Source organism: Giraffa tippelskirchi, chromosome 4, assembly GCF_054371585.1.
Source record: "Giraffa tippelskirchi isolate mGirTip1 chromosome 4, T2T-mGirTip1v1.2.pri, whole genome shotgun sequence".
Lineage (NCBI taxonomy): Eukaryota > Metazoa > Chordata > Mammalia > Artiodactyla > Giraffidae > Giraffa > Giraffa tippelskirchi.
In genome coordinates, this window is record NC_137278.1 from 77035404 (window position 1) to 77059495 (window position 24092).

The 24092-nt window shown below is 37.4% G+C and overlaps 1 protein-coding gene across 26 annotated transcripts in view; it reads right to left on the reverse strand.

Annotated features, from left to right (window-relative positions):
• The window catches only part of MTA3 (metastasis associated 1 family member 3), a 240468-nt gene that overhangs the window by 102736 nt on the left and 113640 nt on the right, over positions 1-24092 (reverse strand). For all 26 annotated transcript variants that reach the window (XR_014082484.1, XR_014082489.1, XR_014082483.1 and 23 more), the window contains 2 exons: positions 18025-18088; positions 15673-15790 (listed from right to left, as the gene is read on the reverse strand). Coding sequence is in view for 9 of the 26 variants with exons in the window: in XM_081591973.1 (XP_081448099.1) it covers positions 15673-15790; positions 18025-18088 (182 nt within the window). In the remaining 17 variants the exon portion in view is untranslated. The remainder of the gene's footprint in view (positions 1-15672; positions 15791-18024; positions 18089-24092) is intronic.

A 24092-nucleotide genomic window follows, 5' to 3' on the forward strand; every position in this document is an offset into this window, starting at 1 on the left:
GTCACTCTAGAGAAATCCCCATTTTGGATTCATCACATAACACATTTGTATCAGTTTAATCCCTTTTCACAGGAGAAAATCTTTTAAGAAGCTCTAGAATCTGTATAACCAAATATTCAACAAAGCTAACAGCAATCTGGAGAATGGTCTTGGGGAATGTACTATGAGCCAAAGACAGAACCAAGATGAATTCTATGCTCTGTTCATGTTCATTCCGGTCACTGCAATAATCTCCCTTTCTTCCTCCATTTATGATAATCTGGGCAATTCCAATCTGCTCTGGTCCCACATCAACCATGAAGATCTCTTTAATCTGTGAATTCCTACAAACTGTATTTACCAACTAATTACATGATTATTTTTGCATCCTGCTTTTTGCTTCATACGTTCCTCTTCATAATTTTGAAAAAATATACATTCAGCGATGATTTTAAATGTTTGTTCTAACCCTTCAACCACAGTTTAAGATTTCTAGAAAGTAATGACAAACTACTTCTTAAGTATGCCCCCAAAGAGCACAAAATGTTCTTCAAAGACTGGAAGAACTAAGGCTGTATGAAGACGGCATCCTACAGATCCTTTGACGGACAATTGGATATATTCTTTGTTCTAAATATAATTCATTTTCTCTACAACAACCATCAGAATATGTTATATTCAATTCAGAAACACAGATACCATTTATCACCATTTTTATTAACGTTATAAAAGTTCTGGGCACTGTTTTAGTTATGCATCAAAGGAATAATAAGTTACTAGAAACAAATACTGTGTGATATAACTTCTATGCGGAATCTTAAAAGCCAAACTCATAAATACAGAGTAGAATGGTGGTGATAGGCGGCTGGAAAGGAGGTGGGGGGAGAATGGGGAGATTGTGTTAAAGGAGACACACTTACAACAGTAGGTAATGCACTGCACAGTGATTACAGATAGCAATACTGTTATTATCAATATAAACTTCAAAGTTGCTAGGAGCCTAAATCTTTGTTCCCACCACAAAAAAGAAGTAATAATTATATGACACGATAGATAGCTAATGCTTTGGTGGTGATCAAACTGCACTGTATAAATGTAATTATATGAAAACATTAAACATACACTGTTATATGACAATTATATCTCAATAAAAATAGGTTTTAAAAATAAATTATAAGTAAAATTTTAAAAAATGAAGTAAATTTTAAAATTTTAAAATTTAAAATTTAAAATTTTAAATTTAAAAATTTTTAAAAATAAGTAAAATTAAAAAATGTGAAGTAAGCCAGAAAGAAAAACAACAATACAGTATACTAATGCATATATATGGAATTTGAAAGATGGTAACGATAACCCTATATGCGAGACAGAATAAGAGACACAGATGCATAGAACAATTTTATGGACTCTGAGGGAGAAGGTGAGGGTGGGACGTTCTGGGAGAATAGCATTGAAACATGTATATTATCATATGTGAAACAGAACACCATTCCATGTTCGATGCATGAGACAAGGGCTCAGGGCCAGGGCAATGGGATGACCCAGAGGGATGGGATGGGGAGGAAGGTGGGTGGGGGGTCCAGGAAGGGGAACTCATGTAAACCCATGGCTGATTCATGTCAATGTATGGCAAAAACTATTACAATATTGTAAAGTAATTAGCCCCCAACTAAAATAAATAAATTTATTAACAAAAAAATTCTAAAATGAGAAAAAAAAAAAATGAATATATAAAACTCAATGGCATTCCAAAGAGAATGAAAACAAAACTGTAAAAAAACCAAATTAGATAACTAAATCACATATATTATGGCAACAAAAATATAAAATACTAAGAAACAAAATTGGAAGTGGTGTTAGTGGTAAAGAACCCATCTGCCAATGCAGGAGACACGCAACCATCTCAGTCTCTGTCCTCCCCTTCTCCTCCTGCTTTCAATTTTTCCCAGCATCAGGGTCTTTTCCAATGAGTCAATTCTTCACGTCAGATGACCAAAGTATTGGAGTTTCAGCCTCAGCATCAGTCCTTCCAATGAATATTCAGGACTGATTTCCTTTAGGATGGACTGGTTTGATCTCCTTGCAGACCAAGGGACTCGCAAGAGCTTTCTCCAACACCACAGTTAAAAGCATCAATTCTTCAGCACTCAGCTTTCTTTATACTCCAACTCTCACATTCATACATGACTACTGGAAAAACCATAACCTTGACTAGATGGACTTTTGTTGGCAAAGTAATGTCTCTGCTTTTTAATATGCTGTCTAGGTTGGTCATAGCTTTTCTTTCAAGGAGCAAGTGTCTTTTAATTTCATGGCTGCAGTCACCATCTGCAGTGATTTTGGAGCCCCCAAAAATAAAGTCTCTCACTGTTTCCATTGTTTCCCCATCTATTTGCCATGAAGTGATGGGACCAGATGCCATGATCTTTGTTTTCTGAATGTTGAGCTTTAAGCCAACTTGTTGACTCTCCTCTTTCACTTTCATCAAGAGGCTCTTTAGTTCTTCTTCGCTTTCTGCCATAAGGGTGGTGTCATCTGCATATCTGAGGTTAGTGATATTTCTCCAGGCAATCCTGTATCAAGCTTGTGCTTCTTTCAGCCTGCCATTTCACATGATGTACTCTGCATATAAGTTAAATAAGCAGGGTGACAGTATATAGCCTTGACGTACTCCTTTCCTGATTTGAAACCACTCTATTGTTTCATGTCCGGTTCTCACTGTTGCTTCTTGACCTGCATACAGATTTCTCAGGAGGCAGGTCAGGTGGTCTGGTATTCCCATCTCTTTAGGAATTTTCCACAGTTTGTTGTGATCCACACAGTCAAAGGCTTTGGCATAGTCAATAATATTAGCAGATATTTTTCTGGAACTCGCTTGCTTTTTCGACGATCGAACAGATATTGGCAATTTGATCTCTGGTTCCTCTACCTTTTCTAAATCCAGCTTGAACATCTGGAAGTTCACAGTTCACGTATTGCTGAAGCCTGGCTTGGAGAATTTTGAGCATTACTTTGCTAGCGTGTGAGATAAGTGCAATTGTGTGGTAGTTTCAACATTCTCTGGCATTGCCTTTCTTTGGGATTGGAATGAAAACTGACCTTTTCCAGTCCTGTGGCCACTGCTGAGTTTTCCAAATTTGCTGGCATATTGAGTACAACACTTTCACAGCATCATCTTTAGGATTTGAAATAGCACAACTGGAATTCCATTGCCTCCACTAGCTTTGTTCATAGTGATGCTTCCTAAGGCCCACTTGACTTTGCATTCCAGGATGTCTGGCTCTAGTCCAGTGATCACATTATCGTGGGCATACGGGTCATGAAGATCTTTATGGTATAGTTCTTCTGTGTATTCTTGCCACCTCTTCTTAATATCTTCTGCTTCTGTTACATCCATACCATTTCTGTCCTTTATCGAGCCCATCTTTGCATGCAATGTTCCCTTGGTATCTCTAATTTTTTTGAAGAGATCTCTAGTCTTTCCCATTCTGTTGTTTTCCTCTATTTCTTTCCACTGATCACTGAGGAAGGCTTTCTTATCTCCTTGCTATTCTCTGGAACTCTGCATTCAAATGGGTATATCTTTCCTTTTCGCCTTTGCCTTTTGCTTCTCTTCTTTTCTCAGCTATTTGTAAGGCCTCCTCAAAAAGACATTTTGCCTTTTTGCATTTCTTTTTCTTGGGGATGGTCTTGATCCCTGTCTCCTATATAATATCATGAACCTCCGTCCATAGTTCTTCAGGCACTCTGTCTATCAGATCTAATCCCTTGTATTTATTTGTCACTTCCACTGTATAATCATAAGGGATTTGATTTAGGTCATACCTGAATGGCCTAGAGGTTTTCCACACTTCCTTCAGTTTAAGTTTGAATTTGGCAATAAGGAGTTCATGATCTGAGCCACAGTCAGCTCCTGGTCTTGTTTTTGCTGACTGTATAGAGCTTCTCCATCTTTGGCTGCAAAGAATATAATCTAATTTTGGTACTGAACATCTGGTGATGCCCATATGTAGAGTCTTCTCTTGTGTTGTTGGAAGAGGGTATTTACTATGACCAGTTTGTTCTCGTCACATGACAAGATGGCAGAGTAGAAGGATGTGCGCTCATCTTCTCCTGCAAGAACTCCAAAATTACAACTCGCTGCTGAACAACCATCAACAGGAGAATGTTGGATCCCACCAAAAAAGATACCGCATGACGAAGGGCAAAGGAGAAGCCCCAGTAAGATGGTAGGAGGGGTGAAAGCACATTTAGAATCAAAATCCCATACCTGCCAGAGACACTTGGAGGTTCAAACAAAACCTTGCGAGCACTAGGACCCAGAGACCCCAGAGAGACTGAGCCACAACTGTGTTTGAGTGTCTCCTGCAGGGGTATGGGTCAGCAGTGGTCTGCTGCAGGGGCAGGGGCAGGGGCTCTGGTTGCAGGAGACCTGGTCACACAACCTGTGGCATAAGCCCTCTTGGAGAAGGTCGCCATTAACCCCACCATAGCGCTGCCGAGCAGATGACCCACAATCTGCAGAACAATTATATCAAAGAAATTCTTGCACTGTTAAGAAAGTTCTAGGGACCCGCAACAGATTCCCCAAGCTGGGGATCTGGCAGGGGACTGAGAACCCCCAGATAATTTGACCTTAGAGTGGGATTTGATTACAGAACCTACACAGGACTGGGGAAACAGACTCTATGAGGGCACAAACATAACCTGGTGCGCACCAGGACCCAAGAGAAAGGAGCAGTGACCCTACAAGTGACTGACCCAGACTTGCCTGTGGGTGTCCAGGAGTCTCCAGGGGAGGGTGGGTTGCAGGTGGCCTGGTGCAGGGTTGGGAGCACTGAGTTCAGGAGTTTGTGCACGGGACCTTTTGAAGGAGGTCTCCATTATCTTCATTACCTCCACCATAGTTTTGTCTCAGATCAAACAACAGATAGGAAACAGCCTCATCCATCAACAGAAAACTGGATTAAAGATTTACTGAGCATGGCCCTGCCCATCAGAACAAGACCCAGTTTCCCCCACAGTCAGTCTCTCCTAACAGGAAGCTTCCATAAGCCTCTTATCCTTATCAGTCAGAGGGCAGACAGAATGAAAACCACAATCACAGAAAACAAATCAAACTGATCACATGGACCACAGCCTTGCCTAACTCAATGAAACTATGAGCCAGGCCACGTAGGGCCACCCAAGATGAATGGGTCATGGTGGAGAGTTCTGACAACACATGGTCCACTGGAAAAGGGAATGCCAAACCACTTCAGTATTCTTGCCTTGAGAACCCCATGAACAGTATGAAAAGGCAAAAAGATAGGACACTGAAAGGTGAACTCCCCAGGTCGGTAGGTGCCCAATATGCTACTGGAGATCAGTGAAGAAATAACTCCAGAAAGAATGAAGGGACAGAATAAAGTTACTCAGTCATGTCTGATTCTTTGAGATCCCATGGACTGTAGCCTACCAGGCTCCTCCATCCATGGAATTTTCCAGGCAAGAGTACTGAAGTGGGTTGTCATTTCCTTCTCCAGGGGATCTTCCCAACCCGGGGATCAAACTCAGGTCTCCCGCATTGCAGGCAGACGCTTTACCATCTGAGCTACCAGGGAAGCCCAGAGGCAAAGCGAAAACAATGCCCAGTTGTGGATGTGACTGGTGATGGAAGTAAAGTCCAATGCTGTACAGAACAATACTGCATAGGAACCTGGAATGTTAGCTCCATGAATCAAGGTAAATTAGAAGTAGTAAAACAGGAGATGGAAAGAGTGAACATTAATATTTTAAGAATCAGTGAACTAAAATGGACTGGAATGGGCAAATTTAAAATCTTAAGGCTATTGTTTTTGCACAAGTATTTCAACTTAAATTTAACAAAGTTTAGTTTTGAAAGCCAATAAAATAATTCAAATATTAATCTCTACATACAAAGAATATTATCATTACTGGAAGAAATAATTAAAGATTATCTAAACTGGGTGGGATGATAATACACATCGACTGTAATCAAACGATGTTGTATTGGCACAAAGATAGAATCAAAACCCATAGAAATAAACCAGGTCATATAATTCATATTTGAAAATTTAAATATTTTTGTAATTATGTAAATATTAACCAACATTTATTTTGTGCTTACTATGTCCCCTAAACCCTTTATGATAGGGTTTCTCTGTAAATAGTGTATGGGGTGGGGGTGGAATAACTATTGGGTGGGTGTAATCCTGTGTATTAGAAGATATTCAGCAGCACTCCTGATCTACTCACTAGATTCCAGTAGCATCTCCCCATCCTCCAGCTGTGACAACTAAAAATGTCTAAAATGTCTATAGACATCATCTCATGTCCCATGGAAGACAAAATTGTCCTGGGTTACAAATTAGCACTTTTACACAGTTGCAACCAATGATCTACCTGCACTACTTGCTATAGTCTGATGTTTTTTAGTTGATTAACATCCACCACACTACAGGAAATACATTCTGCAAAATTACACACTTAAAAATAATAGTGTTTATGAAAAGATAGAACAAAACTTTAAAGACGTATGAACTTGGTAACCAGAGCACTTAAAAAAAAAAAGTAACAATCATAATAAAAATACCAACACAGTTAAATCTCTACTGACATTTGTACTAAGCACAAAGGTCAGTCAGTCCTTTATCTCCTCAAACCCTGGACTTCTACTTCCTCCACTGAGATGTAGGTCACTGTGCACAATTTCAACAAAACTGAAAATAAAACCTGGGGTGCAGGTTTTTACAAATACAGGGGAAAATATTTTTCATCCATCTGTAATTCTAAGATGACACGTATACTTTCAACACAGTGAAAGCACCCCAGTCTTTGAGGCCACTACCTGCACTGAAGGATGGTACTTTGGTAGAATTTTCATCATTTGTTTTTCTTAAATACTCTTCATCTGCGAGAATAACTGCTTGGAAAGACCTGGGATAACTGACATAATTTCCACATTATATTGATACTTTTCTATTGACTCACTGTATATGGGTTAATTCAAGTTTTAAAAGCATATAAGGACATATCCTAAACTCCCAAATACAGACAAGAGCTACTTACTTAATAGCAGCAGGCAGTGGTGGCCCAGCAGAAGCAACAGTAGTAGCTAACACTAAGCAGCGGGCACTGTGCTAAATGCTTTATAAGAGTTACTTCACTTTATCACCACAACACTCTGATGTGTTTTAGAAAAAGGAATGGGAACTTAGAGAGGTTAAATAATTCTCCCAAGGTTATTCAGCTAAAATATAGTGCAGCCAGATTTCACCTAAAATTGTGAATCCAAAGTCATTTTCCTTTAACAACTTAATGTTATATTACTTTTTAATTTTTCTTAAAATTCCAGTGTTACAATACAACTAAATAATAATTCAAAACTTACTACATATGACATCTTTTTCTTTGGAAAATTATTTAGGTACGTATTCAAACTCAATAAAGATTTTAAATCTCAAAAGCAACTTTTACCTTCGTTTTCAAGCCACATACTCATTTTTGCAGATCTTAGGAGTTTGTTAGACAGTTCAGTTCAGTCGCTCAATCGTGTCCGACTCCTTGCGACCCCATGAATCACAGCACGCCTGGCTTCCCTGTCCATCACCAACTACCGGAGTTTACCCAAACTCATGTCCATTGAGTCAGTGATGCCATCCAGCCATCTCATCTTCTGTCATCCCCTTCTCCTCCTGCCCCCAGTCCTTCCCAGCATCAGGGTCTTTTCCAATGAGTCAACTCTTCACATCAGGTGGCCAAAGTATTGGAGTTTCAGCTTCAACATCAGTCCTTCCAATGAACACCCAAGACTGATCTCCTTGCTTTCCAAGGGACTCTCCAACATCACAGTTCAAAAGCATCAATTCTTCAGCGCTCAGCTTTCTTCACAGTCCAACTCTCACATCCATGCATGACCACTGGAAAAACCATAGCCTTGACTAGACGGACCTTTGATGGAAAAGTAATATCTCCGCTTTTTAATATGCTATCTAGGTTGGTCATAACTTTGCTTCCAAGGAGTAAGCGTCTTTTAAATTCATGGCTGCAATCACCATCTGCAGTGATTTTGGAGCCCCCCAAAAATAAAGTCTGACACTGTTTCCACTGTTTCCCCATCTATTTCCCATGAAGTGATGGGACCAGATGCCATGATCTTAGTTTTCTGAGTGTTGAGCTTTAAGCCAACTTTTTCACTCTCCTCTCTCACTTTCATCAAGAGGCTTTTTAGTTCTTCTTCGCTTTCTGCCATAAGGGTGGTGTCATCTGCATATCTGAGGTTATTGATATCTCTCCCAGCAATCTTGATTCCAGCTTGTGCTTCATCCAGTTCAGCGTTTCTCATGATGTACTCTGCATATAAGTTAAACAAGCAGGGTGACAATATACAGCCTTGACGTACTCCTTTTCCTATTTGGAACCAGTCTGTTGTTCCATGTCCAGTTCTAACTGTTGCTTCCTGACCTGCATACAGATTTCTCAAGAGGCAGGTCAGATGGTCTGGTATTCCCATCTCTTTCAGAATTTTCCACAGTTTATTGTGACCCACACAGTCAAAGGCTTTGGCATAGTCAATAAAGCAGAAATAGATGTTTTTCTGGAACTCTCTTGCTTTTCCGATGATCCTGCGGATGTTGGCAATTTGATCTCTGGTTCCTCTGCCTTTTCTAAAACCAGCTTGAACATCTAGAAGTTCACGGTTCACATATTGCTGAAGCCTGGCTTGGAGAATTTTGAGCATTACTTTACTAACATGTGAGATGAGTGCAATTGTGCAGTAGTTTGAGCATTCTTTAGACAGTGGGTAGCCGTAAATGAATTTTTAAATTCTGAAGCTACAAAAAAGAAATATTCACCAGCAAAACAAATGCCACAACGTCTTAAAATTCACCAGGACACGTTCACAAAGAAAGCAAGCCTGTAAAATATTCTGGCATGGGGCTGATGCTTCCACCTACTTAGGATATATTCAAGTTCTACATCCCATGCCAATGCATACTGGAATCTGGCCACTGGTCTAAACATATCCACTCAAGAGGAGCAAAAGGGTTATTAGTAAGCACAGACTGCATCAAGCCCTTAATATCTGTTCTTAAACATGATGTTTTCTACTACTTGATTTCTCTGCAAACAGGTACTAGCTGTGTATGAAAGTTTCTATGATGGCAATGTCTGTGTTTTTTAAATGTGTTTTAACTGACGGTGTATCTATCTGCTACCCTAACTCCTTCTCCTCAGAAAATACATTAATTAGAAAAAGGAGGTTCTTAGGACTTCCTTGGTGGTCCACTGATTACAAATCTGCCTTCCAATGCAGGGAATGCAGGTTCGATCCCTAGTCAGGGAACTAAGATCCCACATGCCCAGAGGCAACTAAGCCTGCACGACATAACTACCGATCCAGAGCTTAGCACGTGTAGCCCAAATAGAAAGAAGCTGGCATACCACAACAAAAGATCCCACATGCCCCCAAAAGAACTGACACAGCCAAAATAAATATTTTTAAACAGTGTGTTCTTCAAATCTTGCACCTGGTTGGTTGTCTGATTACAAGCGAAAGAAATATTTTGGATATGTTAAATGCTTCCAGTTGAAATAAGAGTCCAAAGTGACTTTTATTTATGATGGAAAAAACACAGTGTTTTTCACTGTTAAGGATTTATACCTACAAATAAAGCTAATAATAAGTTGCAAACTTTAAAATAAACTTAACAAGAAATAAACAAAGTCTATAATAAAGCAAAACAACCAAACAAAAGGCTTCCACAAATCCAAAAGTAGTGTTCAACAGAGAAAGAATCCCTTGTGTACAGATAGGACTTTTCAAAAATGATAAAAACGTCTGTTTTCCTCAAATTAACTTAAGAATTAACTGCAACTCACATAAAACTCGGAGAAAGGCGATGGCACCCCACTCCAGTACTCTTGCCTGGAAAGTCCCATGGACGGAGGAGCCTGGTAGGCTGCAGTCCATGAGGTCGCAAAGAGTCGGACACGACTGAGCGACTTCACTTTCACTTTTCACTTTCATGCATTGGAGAAGGAAATGGAAACCCACTCTAGTGTTCTTGTCTGGAGAATCTCAGGGATGGCGGAGCCTGGTGGGCTGCCATTTATGGGGTCACACAGAGTTGGAGACGACCGACGCGACTTAGCAGCAGCAGCAGCAGCAGCAGCAGCAGCAGCAGCAGCACATAAAACTAGGAAGGAAGATTTTTTTTTTTTCAAGCTTGGAAAAGTAAAAGGGGGAACTAGCCTCACCAGATATTAACACATACTACAAAGCTTCTATAATTACAACAGTGAGTTATTAGAGCATAAACAGATCAGAGTAATAGAATAGAAAACTCAGAAGTAGAACCATATACTGCAAAATATTATAAAATAGTCAATCACCTCCCAAAGTAATATTAATATTAATATAATTTCAATTAGAATCCAAATGAAATCTGGAGGAAATTGACAAATTGATGATAAACTTCAACAGTAAGAAAAAAAACTATGACATGAGAGCCCACATCCCCCACACACAACCAAGAAATTTTAAAGAACAATTGAGGGAAAATTTGCCCAACTTTTAAACATTCCTGAAACAGATAAATGTGGATCTATCACATGATGGAATATTGCATAGAACATAATTTCATCGATGTCTATACATATTTATGTAGCAGTCTGTGAGATCATGTTAAATTAGTAACAGTGGTTACTAGAGGGTTAGAAGGGGTGATCTAAGGGACTACTACTTTTTGTTCCCAGTATAATTACATTTTCTATCATAATTCATACTGCTTGCAATAAAATAAATTTTAAGACTTAAAAAAATGAGAAAAAGAAAAGGGAAAACAGTGGAGGTCCCTCCAACACTATGTTCCAAAAGACTTCATGATAAGCATGTCTAACTGTAAAGACTGGGGTTTTGACTGTGCAATGAAGAAACGGGATTCTAAGAGATGTGAAGTACTGAATATGGCCTTTGAATTGACTCAGTGGGCCCCTCTCTTCCATCTCACCCACAACAACCTGACTTTCTTATTGAAGGTGACCTTGTATAGTAAGAAAGGGGTCTATTAACTAAATAAAGTTTGTTAACCACCCAGAACACTACCAAGACAAACACAATATTAAAGGCAATTAATACTTGTTAATGAATTATAAGATTTATTATATTAATGAACATTTAGTCATATTTTAAATACAAAGAATGCCTTTGACAGGTAACTGGTGTAACTCCCCAAATGCCATAAGCTGTTAAGAATCACTCCTTTTACCTGGAAGAAGTATCTCAAGATTCTCACCCTCAAGAACTTCAAATCCTCACTACAATAGATATACTGTAGAATAAACTACTGCATTTTATATATGATTTTATTTTCTTAAAAAAAATTTTTTTTTACGTTAAGCTAGGTAGATATGCTTCCCAATTATATAACTCTAACCAGCTTTATGCATTTCAGGGGCAATATCATATTCCAAAGTTTTTCAGGTAGGTGAGAACTCATGAGATTCTGTGAGCTGATTTTTCTGCCCACTATAACCTGAAATATCCCAACTTTATTACTTGCTTCAGCATTTATCTTTACATGAGCAATACACAAAATTTTCTAGGCTTTCTATATACTTAGGCTTATGCTCAGTGCTCAAGAGAGAATCACACAGTTAAAAAAAAAAAAAAAGAAATTAGAGCATTCCCAGATGGTTAGGATTCGGAACTTTCACTGTCACAGCCCTGGTTCAGTCCATGGTCAGGGAACTGAGATGGCACAAGCCAAAGTGCAGCCAAAATTTTTTTAAATTAATTGATTAAAATAAAAATTTAAAATACTTCAATAAATACATATATACAAATTTTAAGATGAAATTAAAAATACAACATTGTAAATCAACTACACTTCATAAAATATATTCAAATTTTTTCTATAAAAAAGAGAGAAAAAGAGCCACACAATCAGTAGCTCAGATAGTCCTACATTTTAAAAAGTCAAATAAGAGACAGGGTGCTCAGGGCTGGTGCACTGGGATGACCCTGAGGAGTGGGATGGTGTGGGAGGTGGGAGCAGGGGTTCAGGATGGGGAACACATGTACACCCATGGCTGATTCATGTGAATGTATGGCAAAAACCACCACAATATTATACAGTAATTAGCCTCCAATTAAAATAAAGAAAAAAAGAAAAAGTCAAATAATAAAAATAGCACAAAAGATTACATGAACAACACAGTCTACATAGTTTTGAAAAGGGAACAGATCAGAGTTCAGGGAGGAGTAACAAAGGGCTGCTGAGGGGAGGAGAATGTGGGCAGGTGCTGCTGAGCCATGCACTAGGGACACTCCTGCCTCTCGGTCTATGTGGAGATGGACTTGCTGAACATCTCACCAAGGGCTATACATTTGTCCAAAACTCAAAGCACTGCACACAAAAGTGGGTGAAATGCACTACACATAAAGTATACCTTAACTGAAACAAGGAAAAAAAAATCTGTAAATGATTACTTGGAAGCCAATTGTCATTTTGTATAAAATTTCAGACATACCACCTTACAGCTTAGCAATTTCATTTCTGGGAACATGTTTTCCAGTTATGTCCAGAGTACAAAATTATCCATTATCTAAAGGATATTCAGTACACTTTTGTAAAATTTAAAAATCAAACGCTTTCAAAAATAAAACAATAAAGTCTAAGAGCAAACATTAAGGACTATATAAATATCCGAAATTATTTTGGGAACACAAGCTGATTTGTACAGATCAGAATGCCAATAAATGCAATCTCTCAGCCTATAATGGAGAAGGAAATGGCACTCCACTCCAGTAATCTTGCCTGGGAAATCCCATGGACAGAGGAGCCTGGTGGGCCATAGTCCAAAGGGTTGCCAAACAGCAGTAGCCTATAATAAACCAGTTCACTACTTACAATCTCTTTAAAAAAATAAAACACAACAAAACAGAACTTCTAAACACAGTTGAGTGCAGACATGGCAATCTGTTCTCAAAGCTTAGTCATTACTGACTGACCTTTCCTGGTACTGAGTTCATAAAAATGCAGAAGTCTGCAACCTAGTATTATCCACAGCCATCCATCTGCCCACCACTGACAATGATAACCCACCAACCACAGTGTGTACTATGGTTCACAAACTCTACCTTGGGTTGATTTAACTTTTCTGCATACACTTCCTACAGGAAAGCACGGTAAAGAATGCAAATTATAAAAACCTTAAGGAATAATTTCTAAACCTCTCTATGACAAAAATTCTAAATTTCTGTATAACAAAAACAAATAAAACATTTAAATATAAAATCATTAACATTTTTTAAGTGAGGAGGTAACATGTGCAATACTCATAGACAAATACTTCTACATTTGTTTACCTCAAATATGCAAAATACTCTTGCCAATACATATAAATAACCAAATAGAAAATACACAAGAAATTTACAGAATAGCTAAAAATAACTAAGGAAAGCATAATTTCAACTTTTAAAAATAATAATAAAAAAGCAACAACAAACGAAAAGCTAATACAATAACGTAACAAAATGGGGGCGCTAATAATCTATCAGAGAATGCATCTGATTTGCTCATACAAAAATTAATATAGCCTTTTTGAAGGGCAAAGTAGCATTTTCAATACTTCCAGGAAGCTATGCTTAAAAAATGTTTACCTCAGCATAAGTATGTGTAAAGATTTTCTAGCAGTATCATTTGCTCAAAATATGTAGGGACTTCCCTGGTGCTCCAGTGGATAAGACTCTGCGTTCCCAATGCAGGGGGCCCAGAGTTCAACCCTGGTCAAGGAACTACCATCCCACATACTGCAACTAAGCCCTCACACTTGAGAGCCCATGCTCCCCAACTAGGAAAGCCTGAATACCGCAATGAAGAGCCTGCACACTGCAATGAAGACCCAGTGCAGCCAAAATAAATTTTTTAAAAATGTAAACACCTAAATGTCTATCAACAGGGGTACTGGTAAAGGAAATAAATTATGGCACATCCATGCAGAATTAAGAACTCTACAATCACAAAAGGAATAAAATCACTCTCCTCATTAGGGAAGATGCAAAAGATACACCATTAATTGAAAGAAGCAGTTGCAGAGTAACCTGCAACTTGCCACTGTGCAAAGACCATTCCTGAATGGATTATGAGCCATGCTGCTGCTAAGTCGCTTCAGTCGTGTCCGACTCTGTGCGACCCCATAGACGGCAGCCCACCAGGCTCCACCGTCCCTAGGATTCTCCAGGCAAGAATACTGGAGTGGGTTGTCACTTCCTTCTCCAGTGCATGAAAGGGAAAAGTGAAAGTGAAGTCGCTTAGTCGTGTCTGACTCTTAGCGACCCCATGGACTGTAGCCTACCAGGCTCCTCCGTCCATGGGATTTTCCAGGCAAGAGTACTGGAGTGGGGTGCCATTGCCTTCTCCGTTATGAGCCATAGCCGTTACCAAAATAAAATATGGGTTTTGCCTTTTCCTACTGTTCAATGGGGTTCTCAAGGCAAGAATACTGAAGTGGTCTGCCATTCCCTTCTCCAGGGAACCATGTTTTGTCAGCCTGCAGACATGAAGTAAAAGACGCTTGCTCCTTGGAAGAAAAGTTATGACCAATCTAGACAGCATATTAAAAAGCAGAGATATTACTTTGTCGACAAAGGTCCATCTAGTCAAAGCTATGGTTTTTCCAGTAGTCATGTATGGATGCAAGAGTTGAACCTTAAAGAAAGCTGAGCACTTTTGAACTGTGGTGTTAGAGAAGGCTCTTGAGAATCTCTTAAACAGCAAGATCAAACCAGTCAATCCTAAAGGAAATCAGTCCTGAATATTCATTGGAAGGACTGATGCTGAAGCTGAAGCTCTAATACTTTGGCCACCTGATGCAAAGAACTGGCTCCTTAGAAAAGACTCTGATGCTGGGAAAGACTGAAGGCAGGAGGAGAAGGGGATGACAGAGGATGAAATAGTTGGATGGCATCACCAACTCAGTGGACATGAGTCTGAGCAAGCTCCAAGAGCTGGTGATGGACAGGGAAGCCAGTGCAGTCCATGGGCTCACAAAGAGTCAGACACAATTGAGTGATTGAACTGAACTGAAATAAATACGGGTTTGGAATGAAAAAAAGGGTGTTGTGTTCCTTTTCTATATTACACTTTATTTTGTGTTTCATTTTTTTAATGTTAAGAATGTTTTACTTTTCAAATCAGAAAAATAAAGGTTTTAAGTATACAGTTTTGACAGAAAAAAGAAAAATTAAGTCTTGCTAGGAAGATATGTTTTTAAAATGTAAAGTTTTGAATCTCTCTGGTCTACAAACTTCCCAGTTCAGCCAAAATCCCCACCAGAATGTAAGTGTTCACTAGATTCCATGGCTACCTCAGATAGATGACGTGAAGGCACACAAAATCTCAAAGCATGAGTATGTCACATTAAAATACAAGTTCAACAACATTAACGCTCTTAAAGTTGTATTTAAAAGAAAAACACAGGTAGAAAACTCATGAAAATGTGAAATGAAAAATGAATAATTGATCAAATAAATTATTTTTCATTGCTGTTTGTTGTATTTCTAAAATTGGAAGAGGTCATTACTTTTCAACTTTAGCCTGAAAGTTGTTTTTTCCATCTGATGAAAATACTCAAGTTTCAAGGAAATTTGTTTTCACAGGATTTGAAACTCATATTAAAACATACCTTCTAAGAGCATTTCTGGAATGTCTGCTTGATATCTAGGTCCCACTCTGATTTCACCTTTGTCAGCTAATAGTGTTTTCACTGAGGGATCGTAGACCAATGAGTAGAAAAAGGTATCCTGGAAAAAAAGATGACAGAAGATAGAAATATCTACATAAACATAATTCCTTCTACTTTTTATAAAGCAATAAATCCAGTGTCATAATAATGAAACCATAAAACTCCACAGAGCATAAAATTTCATTTTGGTGAATAAATTCATAAATCTTTAAGGAGAGCATAATGTTACTATCATCAGGTAAACAGTATAAAATGAAATGAAATGAAAACAAATAGCTTACAATCAAGGTGGATAATAAAGTGTTACTATTATTGGTTTAGTTAGTCTAACAGAAAACCATTAATTGCTCTAAAAGTTAAGCTAAAGTCAAATAAAGACCACTAAAATCCAGTAATCATTTTAAAGCTGTAAAGCCCAAACCAAACAGTAAGGGTGGGTGCCTTCATAGATGCTCTTACTTTGAGAATGCCCATCCCACATTTTATCAAAAATATTAAAATGCAGACACATTTCACATTAAAACTATAGAACTTAGTTTATATGCAGTTTACTAATATGTCACACTGTATACACTTAATTACAATGATCTATTTAATTTCAATTGTCCATTAATTATAATTCTGCAGTTGTCCTTTAAATTCTAAACAGCAAATGTATATATGGGTAAGCATATAAACCTAACTATACATTCTATCATCACCAGCATACCCACCTAACTTTCCATGGTCACTTAAAAGAGCAAACACCCTACTTACTGGACCTAAAGGATAAAATGACCTACAGCCACCAGTCTTTAGCTGAATTCTTCATAACCACTAGAAATCATCTGAACCAGCAAAGTCTTGCCTTTTGTTCCCCCCACCTCCCTGCCCCATGGATGTGAGGGTCACCTACTGCATGACTCTCCGTATTAAACCCTGAAAGGGCCTATTAAAGAACAGCAGATTGATAAAGGACTTGAGGTTAAAAAGCAAGAGGATAGGAAAAAAAAATCCTAAAGACTTGGCAAATTTTCATCTACTACAATCCTTAACAGATACAAATTGTTAACAAATTAGAAGGTAATAAATATCATCTTTAAAAAAAAAAAAAAAATCAAAGAATTTCCAAGTGGTCCAGTGGTGAGGTCTCTGCGCTTTCACTCAGTGGCCTGGGTTCAGTCCCTGGTTGGGTAACTAAGATTCCGCAAGCCACACAAACACAGCGCAGCAAAAAAAAAAAAACAACACCACTCTCGGGAACAGCCAAATACAATATAATACACTAAAATACATTGACTATTTCTTCTTTTTATTTCTGCTTCTGTGAACAAGAGATAATTTCTGAGCATCATCAATCCATATTATCCATCATTCTGTTTGACAGAGTGACAATAAACCCCACCTTCTTTTCCAAATTTCACAAGACTATTAGCCTTTTTTTCTGCCTTGAATCCTTTCTTTCCTTCTAATCTTATTAGGTTTCTGGTGCACAGTAGTTCTACATGTTTGCATCAATCTTTTTCTGTAATGTTTACTTCATTTGAGATAAGGGAGCAACACTTTCGAGCATAGAAAACTATTTTTTAAAAAAGAAAATATGTCCCTTTAATTTTTCTTTTCAAAATATATATGTTATAAAGATTCTGGGAAAACAAACACTATGAAATTATAAAGGTTTAATACTGAACCATCAATAGTAAAGTATTTTCCACACAATAAAATTGATAAAAGTCACATAAAACTGTAAAATGTAAAACAGTCTGCTTACGAGAACTTCCTCCCTTCAATGGCACCCATGCTCTAATTCAATTTCATAAAAATGATTATGACGTCTCTTGAAGGTTACAGAAAAAATTATTCTTAGGTGACAAAGTTTATTAGGATTCTAGTAAAGAAAGCAGACCACCAATGGTAAAATTTTATCTACAAAGAGCCTAAAAGAAAAGCTATTTACCTCAAAAAAAAAAAAAAAGGAAGAGGACCAAGTATTTTTAAGTTATTTACTTCATAAAGCCCAAATTAGTTCTTCCCCCCAAAAAAGTTCTTTCACTACCAATTCAATCATGTGTTATACTTTACCAACTTTTCATTACAAAGCAAAGACAGACAGACAGACATGGGAGTTTTTGCCAACATTTACCTCAGTTAACCAGAAAAATGAAATTACCTGAATACATTCTAATCATTATACTTTTACCATAATATTGCTATCATTATGCAATAATTTGTTAAAAGAAGAAATAATACAAAAGTATAGGCTTTGTATGAAATAAAGAGGGAAAAACACAAACAAGTATAATTGTGAATTACCTCTTTATCAAGATATGACAATACTGACTCTGTCTCATTCAGAAGGGCAACACTGCATTTCCCCCTGGTGAAAGAGAAAAAAAGTGAATAAATGCAAGAAAAGCCACCTTGCCTTCACAGAGATGATATACACAAAGTTAGGAATATTCAAAATGTAAAGGTAGTATTAAGAAACTATATGGCAGTAAGGAACATCTAGATGTGTATATACTTGGACTTATATCTTGGTGTTACAGAACCTAAAAAATAAGGCTGTAGACATTTGTTGAGAGGCTAACCTGAGGAAGGAACAGTGTTAGGTAGTAAATCCTTGTAACATAAAACATTTTATAGGTATTTCCTAACTCTTTAAGAAGAAAAGAAAGAAGAGTACAATGTAATCTTCAGACAAAGTTAGTTTCTGAATCTGTAAAGAGTTAATATGAGGTAATTTTATACAAGGGATTTTTAAAGAAATCACCATGTAAACCAGTGCCTAAAATAACCTTCACATTTTTATAGTAGCCACTGCATACAAGAACATAAAAATAATACACATTTACATCAGGATTACCTGATGTAAATTACCTGATGTAACTATACCTTTATTGCTAACTTACCTTTATTGAAACTGCTCTCAAGACTAGTTAAAATTTAAACACAAGGAACTCCCACAGAGCAAGGGGCAAATAAAGATCGACAGATTCATGGATCTTGAAGTCTCATGGCATTTACCTTTGATCATAGCTGGGTGTGTACTTGAAAATGAAATGCTGTTTAAAACAGGCCTGTCTAGACCTGAGAAAAATCATGGTTATTCATGTAGTGGTACTTAATACTACTTTTAAAATTATCTTCCCAGCTTGAAAAATTCAGTATAGCTACAAATTTGACAGAATTCTAAGAGACTATTCAAGTTACAGATATTGGTCAGGGCTCACAAAATACTTTTTAAATGTCATAATATCACTTGGTTTTCTAAACAAAAGTCACTACTTGCTCCCCACAAATTAACATGTAAAAACAAATGCATCAAATACACATTACATAGGAAGTTTGTTGTTGGATTATCAGAGTGAAATACAGTTCAAAAGAAAAAATTAGCAAAAGCAAAAGTAAAACACTAATGCATAAGTCAAAAACTACACTAAGCATTTTGCAACTGTATGTTCCTTAAACTTAATTAAAAAAAAAAGTTTTCCTCTCATCAAAATATCTTTCTCTGTTCATCATCTTAGGTTGGTATCACTTCAAAAGGTTTCTCTGAGAGCATGTGGTACTTCTATACTATCCTGTCAAATCTGTAATTCGGTTACTGGGAGTTATGAAGGTTTTCTGTTTTTCCAATATATTTTATTCATGCATAGTACTGAAGCAGAAAAAATAACATTACTTCAGTGCATATAACACTCAAAATCAATAATTGCCCGACATGCTCACGCAAAGGACAGAATTACGAGAAGGGGAACTGCTCTGCTGCTGTTAGCACCTCTACGACTGCCATAGAAGAACTTCTATGACCTGTGAATATGTGCTTACACATGCAAGGGTGCTTAAGGAATAAACGGGATTTCCAAAAATAGTTTCATTTACTTCTCTTGGCTCAGTAACAGCTGACAAAGCAGTATTTCTAACATTCAATACTTATTCCACCTAGAAATCATAAAATCTTTTTTTTTAAGTTCTCTATAGTCAGGTTTAAAAAAAAATGGGGAGGAGCAGACGCTATAAATGTTATTTTAATAGGTATCACTTGAATTTTATAAGATAACAGACACTGAAAATTCATAAAAAGAATACAGTATAAAGGCGCCTCCATACTGTCTGAAATGATAAAAGATTTTTTTTTTTAAGAATTATTTATTTATGGCTACGCTGGGTCTTCATTGCTGCATGCAGGCTTTCTCTAGTTGAGCGGGCTTTCTCTAGTTGCAATGAGCAGGGGCTACTCTCTAGTTGCAGTGTTCCGGCTTCTCATTGTGGTGACTTCTCTTGTTGCAGGGCATGGGCTCTAGAGCACAGGTACACAGGTTTAGTTGTCCTGCGGCATGTAGAATCTTCCTGGACCAGGGATCAAACCCCATGTCCCCTGCCTGCATTGGCAGGCAGACTCTTAACCACTGGACCTCCAGGAAAGTCCATGAAAAAAGATTTTAAACTGAATCACTAAACCATTATTTTCATATTTACATCAGGAGGTAAGGAAACATTGGCTATACTTGTTTTAGAGGCCCAAGATGATTACAAAACCAATAAAAGGACAGACATCTCAATCAATCTAAAATGTAAAATATCTTTGGAAATACAGATTTTATGCAAAAAGGAAAGGATAATAGATAATTTTAACTTTTAATTTTTCTTTAATGTAGCTATACTGTACCTTTTCCCCCATTAAAAACAAAAATGTGACACTTAAATTTTCATGTACATATATTAACAGCTAACAAAGTAAGAGATTGAGTCAGAATTATTTTATGAAGTAAACATGAATATGTAATTAACACATGTACCACCACGCCAAGAGTTGTTGATAAAGTAGTTTAAAAAGAGATTTAAAGTGCTGGCTTCCGTTATGCTGAACAAATCTTGGCTCACAGGAAAAAACATGATAAATTTTAAGCTAACTGCAAACCAAAGGAACTATTAACAAATTCTGAATATAGATAATACAACTGTTTTACCCTGAATCTCAAGCAATGAGCCTGTGTCTCCTCCACAGCACTTTAAACCATAAGGAATAAAGATACCAAAACATTAACAATATAAAACATAGGAAAGACTGTAACATTGAGAAAGATCACTCAAGGCCCATATAATCATTCATACTGCTTTTCGACAGGAAACCACACAGGAGCACAGAACTTCTAGAGATAACGTATTTTCCCACACATCATTCAAAAAGTTTTTTTTAATATATTTTATTTCAAAAAATATATATAAATATTCTATTTCAGAAACTGCAGAGTACAGGGACAGAGAAAAATGTAATTATTACAGCACAATACAGTCCCATATTTAATGGCAGGTGCTGATCAGCCTGAAATCTGCTGTTTCCTTAACAAGATGTTAGCATAATCCCACAGGACTCAAAAACCTTATGTAAAATGTGCACCCAGGTTATTTTTCCTCTTAACAAAAGATGTTACCCATTTGTACAAATGGAAAACAAGGAAGTTTAAATTAGCACCCACTTCCCCCACTATCTGAAGTCTTTCCTTCACTAACACACCGAAGTACAATGGTCCAACCTGGAAAATTGAAAATTTCTTAGTGTCGCATGAAGATAATTGAATCCAAATATCTTGGAAGGTATCCAAGAATCTATGTGGTTAACAAGCCTGACCAGGTGATCCTTAGGGACACTGAACATGAATTTTAAACCTGCCTTCTTCACTGAAAGCCATTATTTCTTCATTAAAGAAAGGTATTTTTCCATTTAAAAAAAAGAAATCTTGCCATTTGCAAAAACATAGATAGATCTAGAGGGTATGAAATAAATCAGACGAAGAAAGACAAATAGCCATGTGATCTCTCAATTACATGTGGAATATAAAAAACAAAAAAATAAAACAAAAGGAAAACAGACTCACAGAGAACAAACATGTGGTTGCCAGAGGGGAAGGGGTAGAGATGGGAGCGGGCAGTGGTGCATGGGGGCAAATAGGTGAAGGGGATTAAGAGGTACAAACATCCAATTAGAAAGTAAGTAAGTCATGGGAATGTAATAATATAAAGCATAAGGAATATGGTCAGTGATATTGTAGTAACTTGGTATGGGGGACAGACAGTTACTAGTCTTATTGTGATCATCTCGTAATGTATGCAAATGTCAAATCACTATGTAGTACACCTGAAACTAACATAATGTTGTATGTCAATTACATTTCACTTTTTAAAATATGCAAAGAAATAATTTGTTGTGGGGGGGGGAAGACTCTCAACATTCTTAGCCATTAGGAAAATGCAAAATCAAAACCACACTGAGATACAGTTCACAGAAAACCACAAAGATGGGCTAAAATGAAAAACAGAGACAATAACAAGTGTTGACATGGATGTGGCAAAACTGGAACACTAACACTTTGCTGGTGAGGATACAAAACTGTGCAGTCACTTGAGAAAAGTTTGGCAGTTCCTCAAAATGTTAAACACAGAGCTCCCATCTGACCCAGCAATTCCACACGTAAGTATAATGCTATGAGAAAAGAAAACCTACATCCACAGAAAAACTTGTGCACAGATGTTCACAGTGGCATTATTTACAATAGGCAAAAAGTAGAAACAATCCAAATTTCCATCAACTGATGAATGAGCAAACAAAACGTGCAGTTCTAGTCCAAGTCCAAAGGCCTGAGAATTAAGAATGCTGCTGCTATAAATCCCAGTCAGAGAGGAAGAAACCGAGGTCCCAACTTAGTCACAGAGAGGGAGAATTCTCTCTTCTACCTTTTCGCTCTTTTCAGACCCTCAACTGATTGGAGAGGTTTCCCTCACACTGGGAAAGACAATCTGCTTTACTCAGTCTACTGATTCAAATAATCTCTTCTGGAAACACCCTCATGGACACACACAGGGTTTTTTAATCAGACATCTGAGTGTGACAGTAACCCAGTCAAGTTGACTGCTAATTTAACCACCACAATATCGCAATAAAGTAATTAAAAATATATATATTATTCTTCATAACTATCAAGGTCATGAAAAACAAAGGAAGACTGGGACACTATTACAGACCAGAGGAGATGATCAAGACATGATGCCTAAATGCAACGTCAGAGTAAATGCAGGAACAGCGAAAGGATATTAGAGAAGGAATAGTTAATGTCTGAATAAAGTCTGGAGTTTAGTTAACAGTAATATATCTATGTGAATTTCTTAGTTTTGATAAAGATGACATGATTAAATAAATTGTAAACATTAAGCAGAAACTTAGTGAAGAGTACATGGAAACTCTCTGTGCCATCCTTGAAGCTTTGTTGGCAAATCACAAAGTATCCCAAATTAAAAGGCTTACCTTTTAAGACTCCCTCCTTTCAAAAAAGTGGCATGTGTGTCACAGGTCTTATGAGTCTGATATTAGCCACAAACTGAATTCTGAACATTTTTTCATATAAAGAATCACACCTGGTTCTGTGATTGGAAATTCAGCAAATAGTTTTATATACCATTTGATCCACTAAACACAATGAACAAATTTTTTTAAGTGAAGTTCAAAAATTCAAAATGCTTTCAGAAGATTATGTTTTCTCAACAGCAGCAATGTAAGATAGGACAAAAGAAAAGATTCAAAATTCTGAGGGAAATTATTTCCAAACCAGAATTATACCCCTGAACAAATCATCAGTCAAGTGTGAAACACATTTTCAGATAAGCAAGGACTAAAATGTTTTACATTTTAGAAGATTAATCAAAAGGAAAAGGCAAAACAGTTATTAATTCCAAGGAAAACAAAAGGTTGTACAAGAGACAATTATGTGAGGAATATTTATGTGCTCATAAAATACAGAGATGATTATTAAGTTAAATAAAACTGTGATATGCTGGAAACACAAAAGGGAATGGAGACAAGGAAGCAAAGAGACATTTCCAAAATTGAAAATGAATAGTAGCAGTGTAAGAGTAGTATAAACACCAAAGTCAGTGTTAGAGAAGTTGAAAATAACCGCAAAATGGGAACCAGGCACATAACTGCCTGAGATAATATTAGACAGCTATATTCATATATTTAAAGTGAAGGGGGAGGGTCCTAATTAGATCAAGTATATGGTGCTGCTGCTGCTAAGTCGCTTCAGTCGTGTCCGACTCTGTGTGACCCCATGGATGGCAGCCCACCAGGCTCCCCCGTCCCTGGGATTCTCCAGGCAAGAACACTGGAGTGGGTTGCCATTTCCTTCTCCAGTGCATGAAAGTGAAAAGTGAAAGTGAAGCCGCTCAGTCGTGTCCAACTCTTAGCGACCCCATGGACTGCAGCCCACCAGGCTCCTCCAGCCACGGGATTCTCCAGGCAAGAGTACTGGAGTGGGTCGCCAGTGCCTTCTCCGAGATCAAGTATATAAATTTGTGTGTATACACACACACATGTACATACA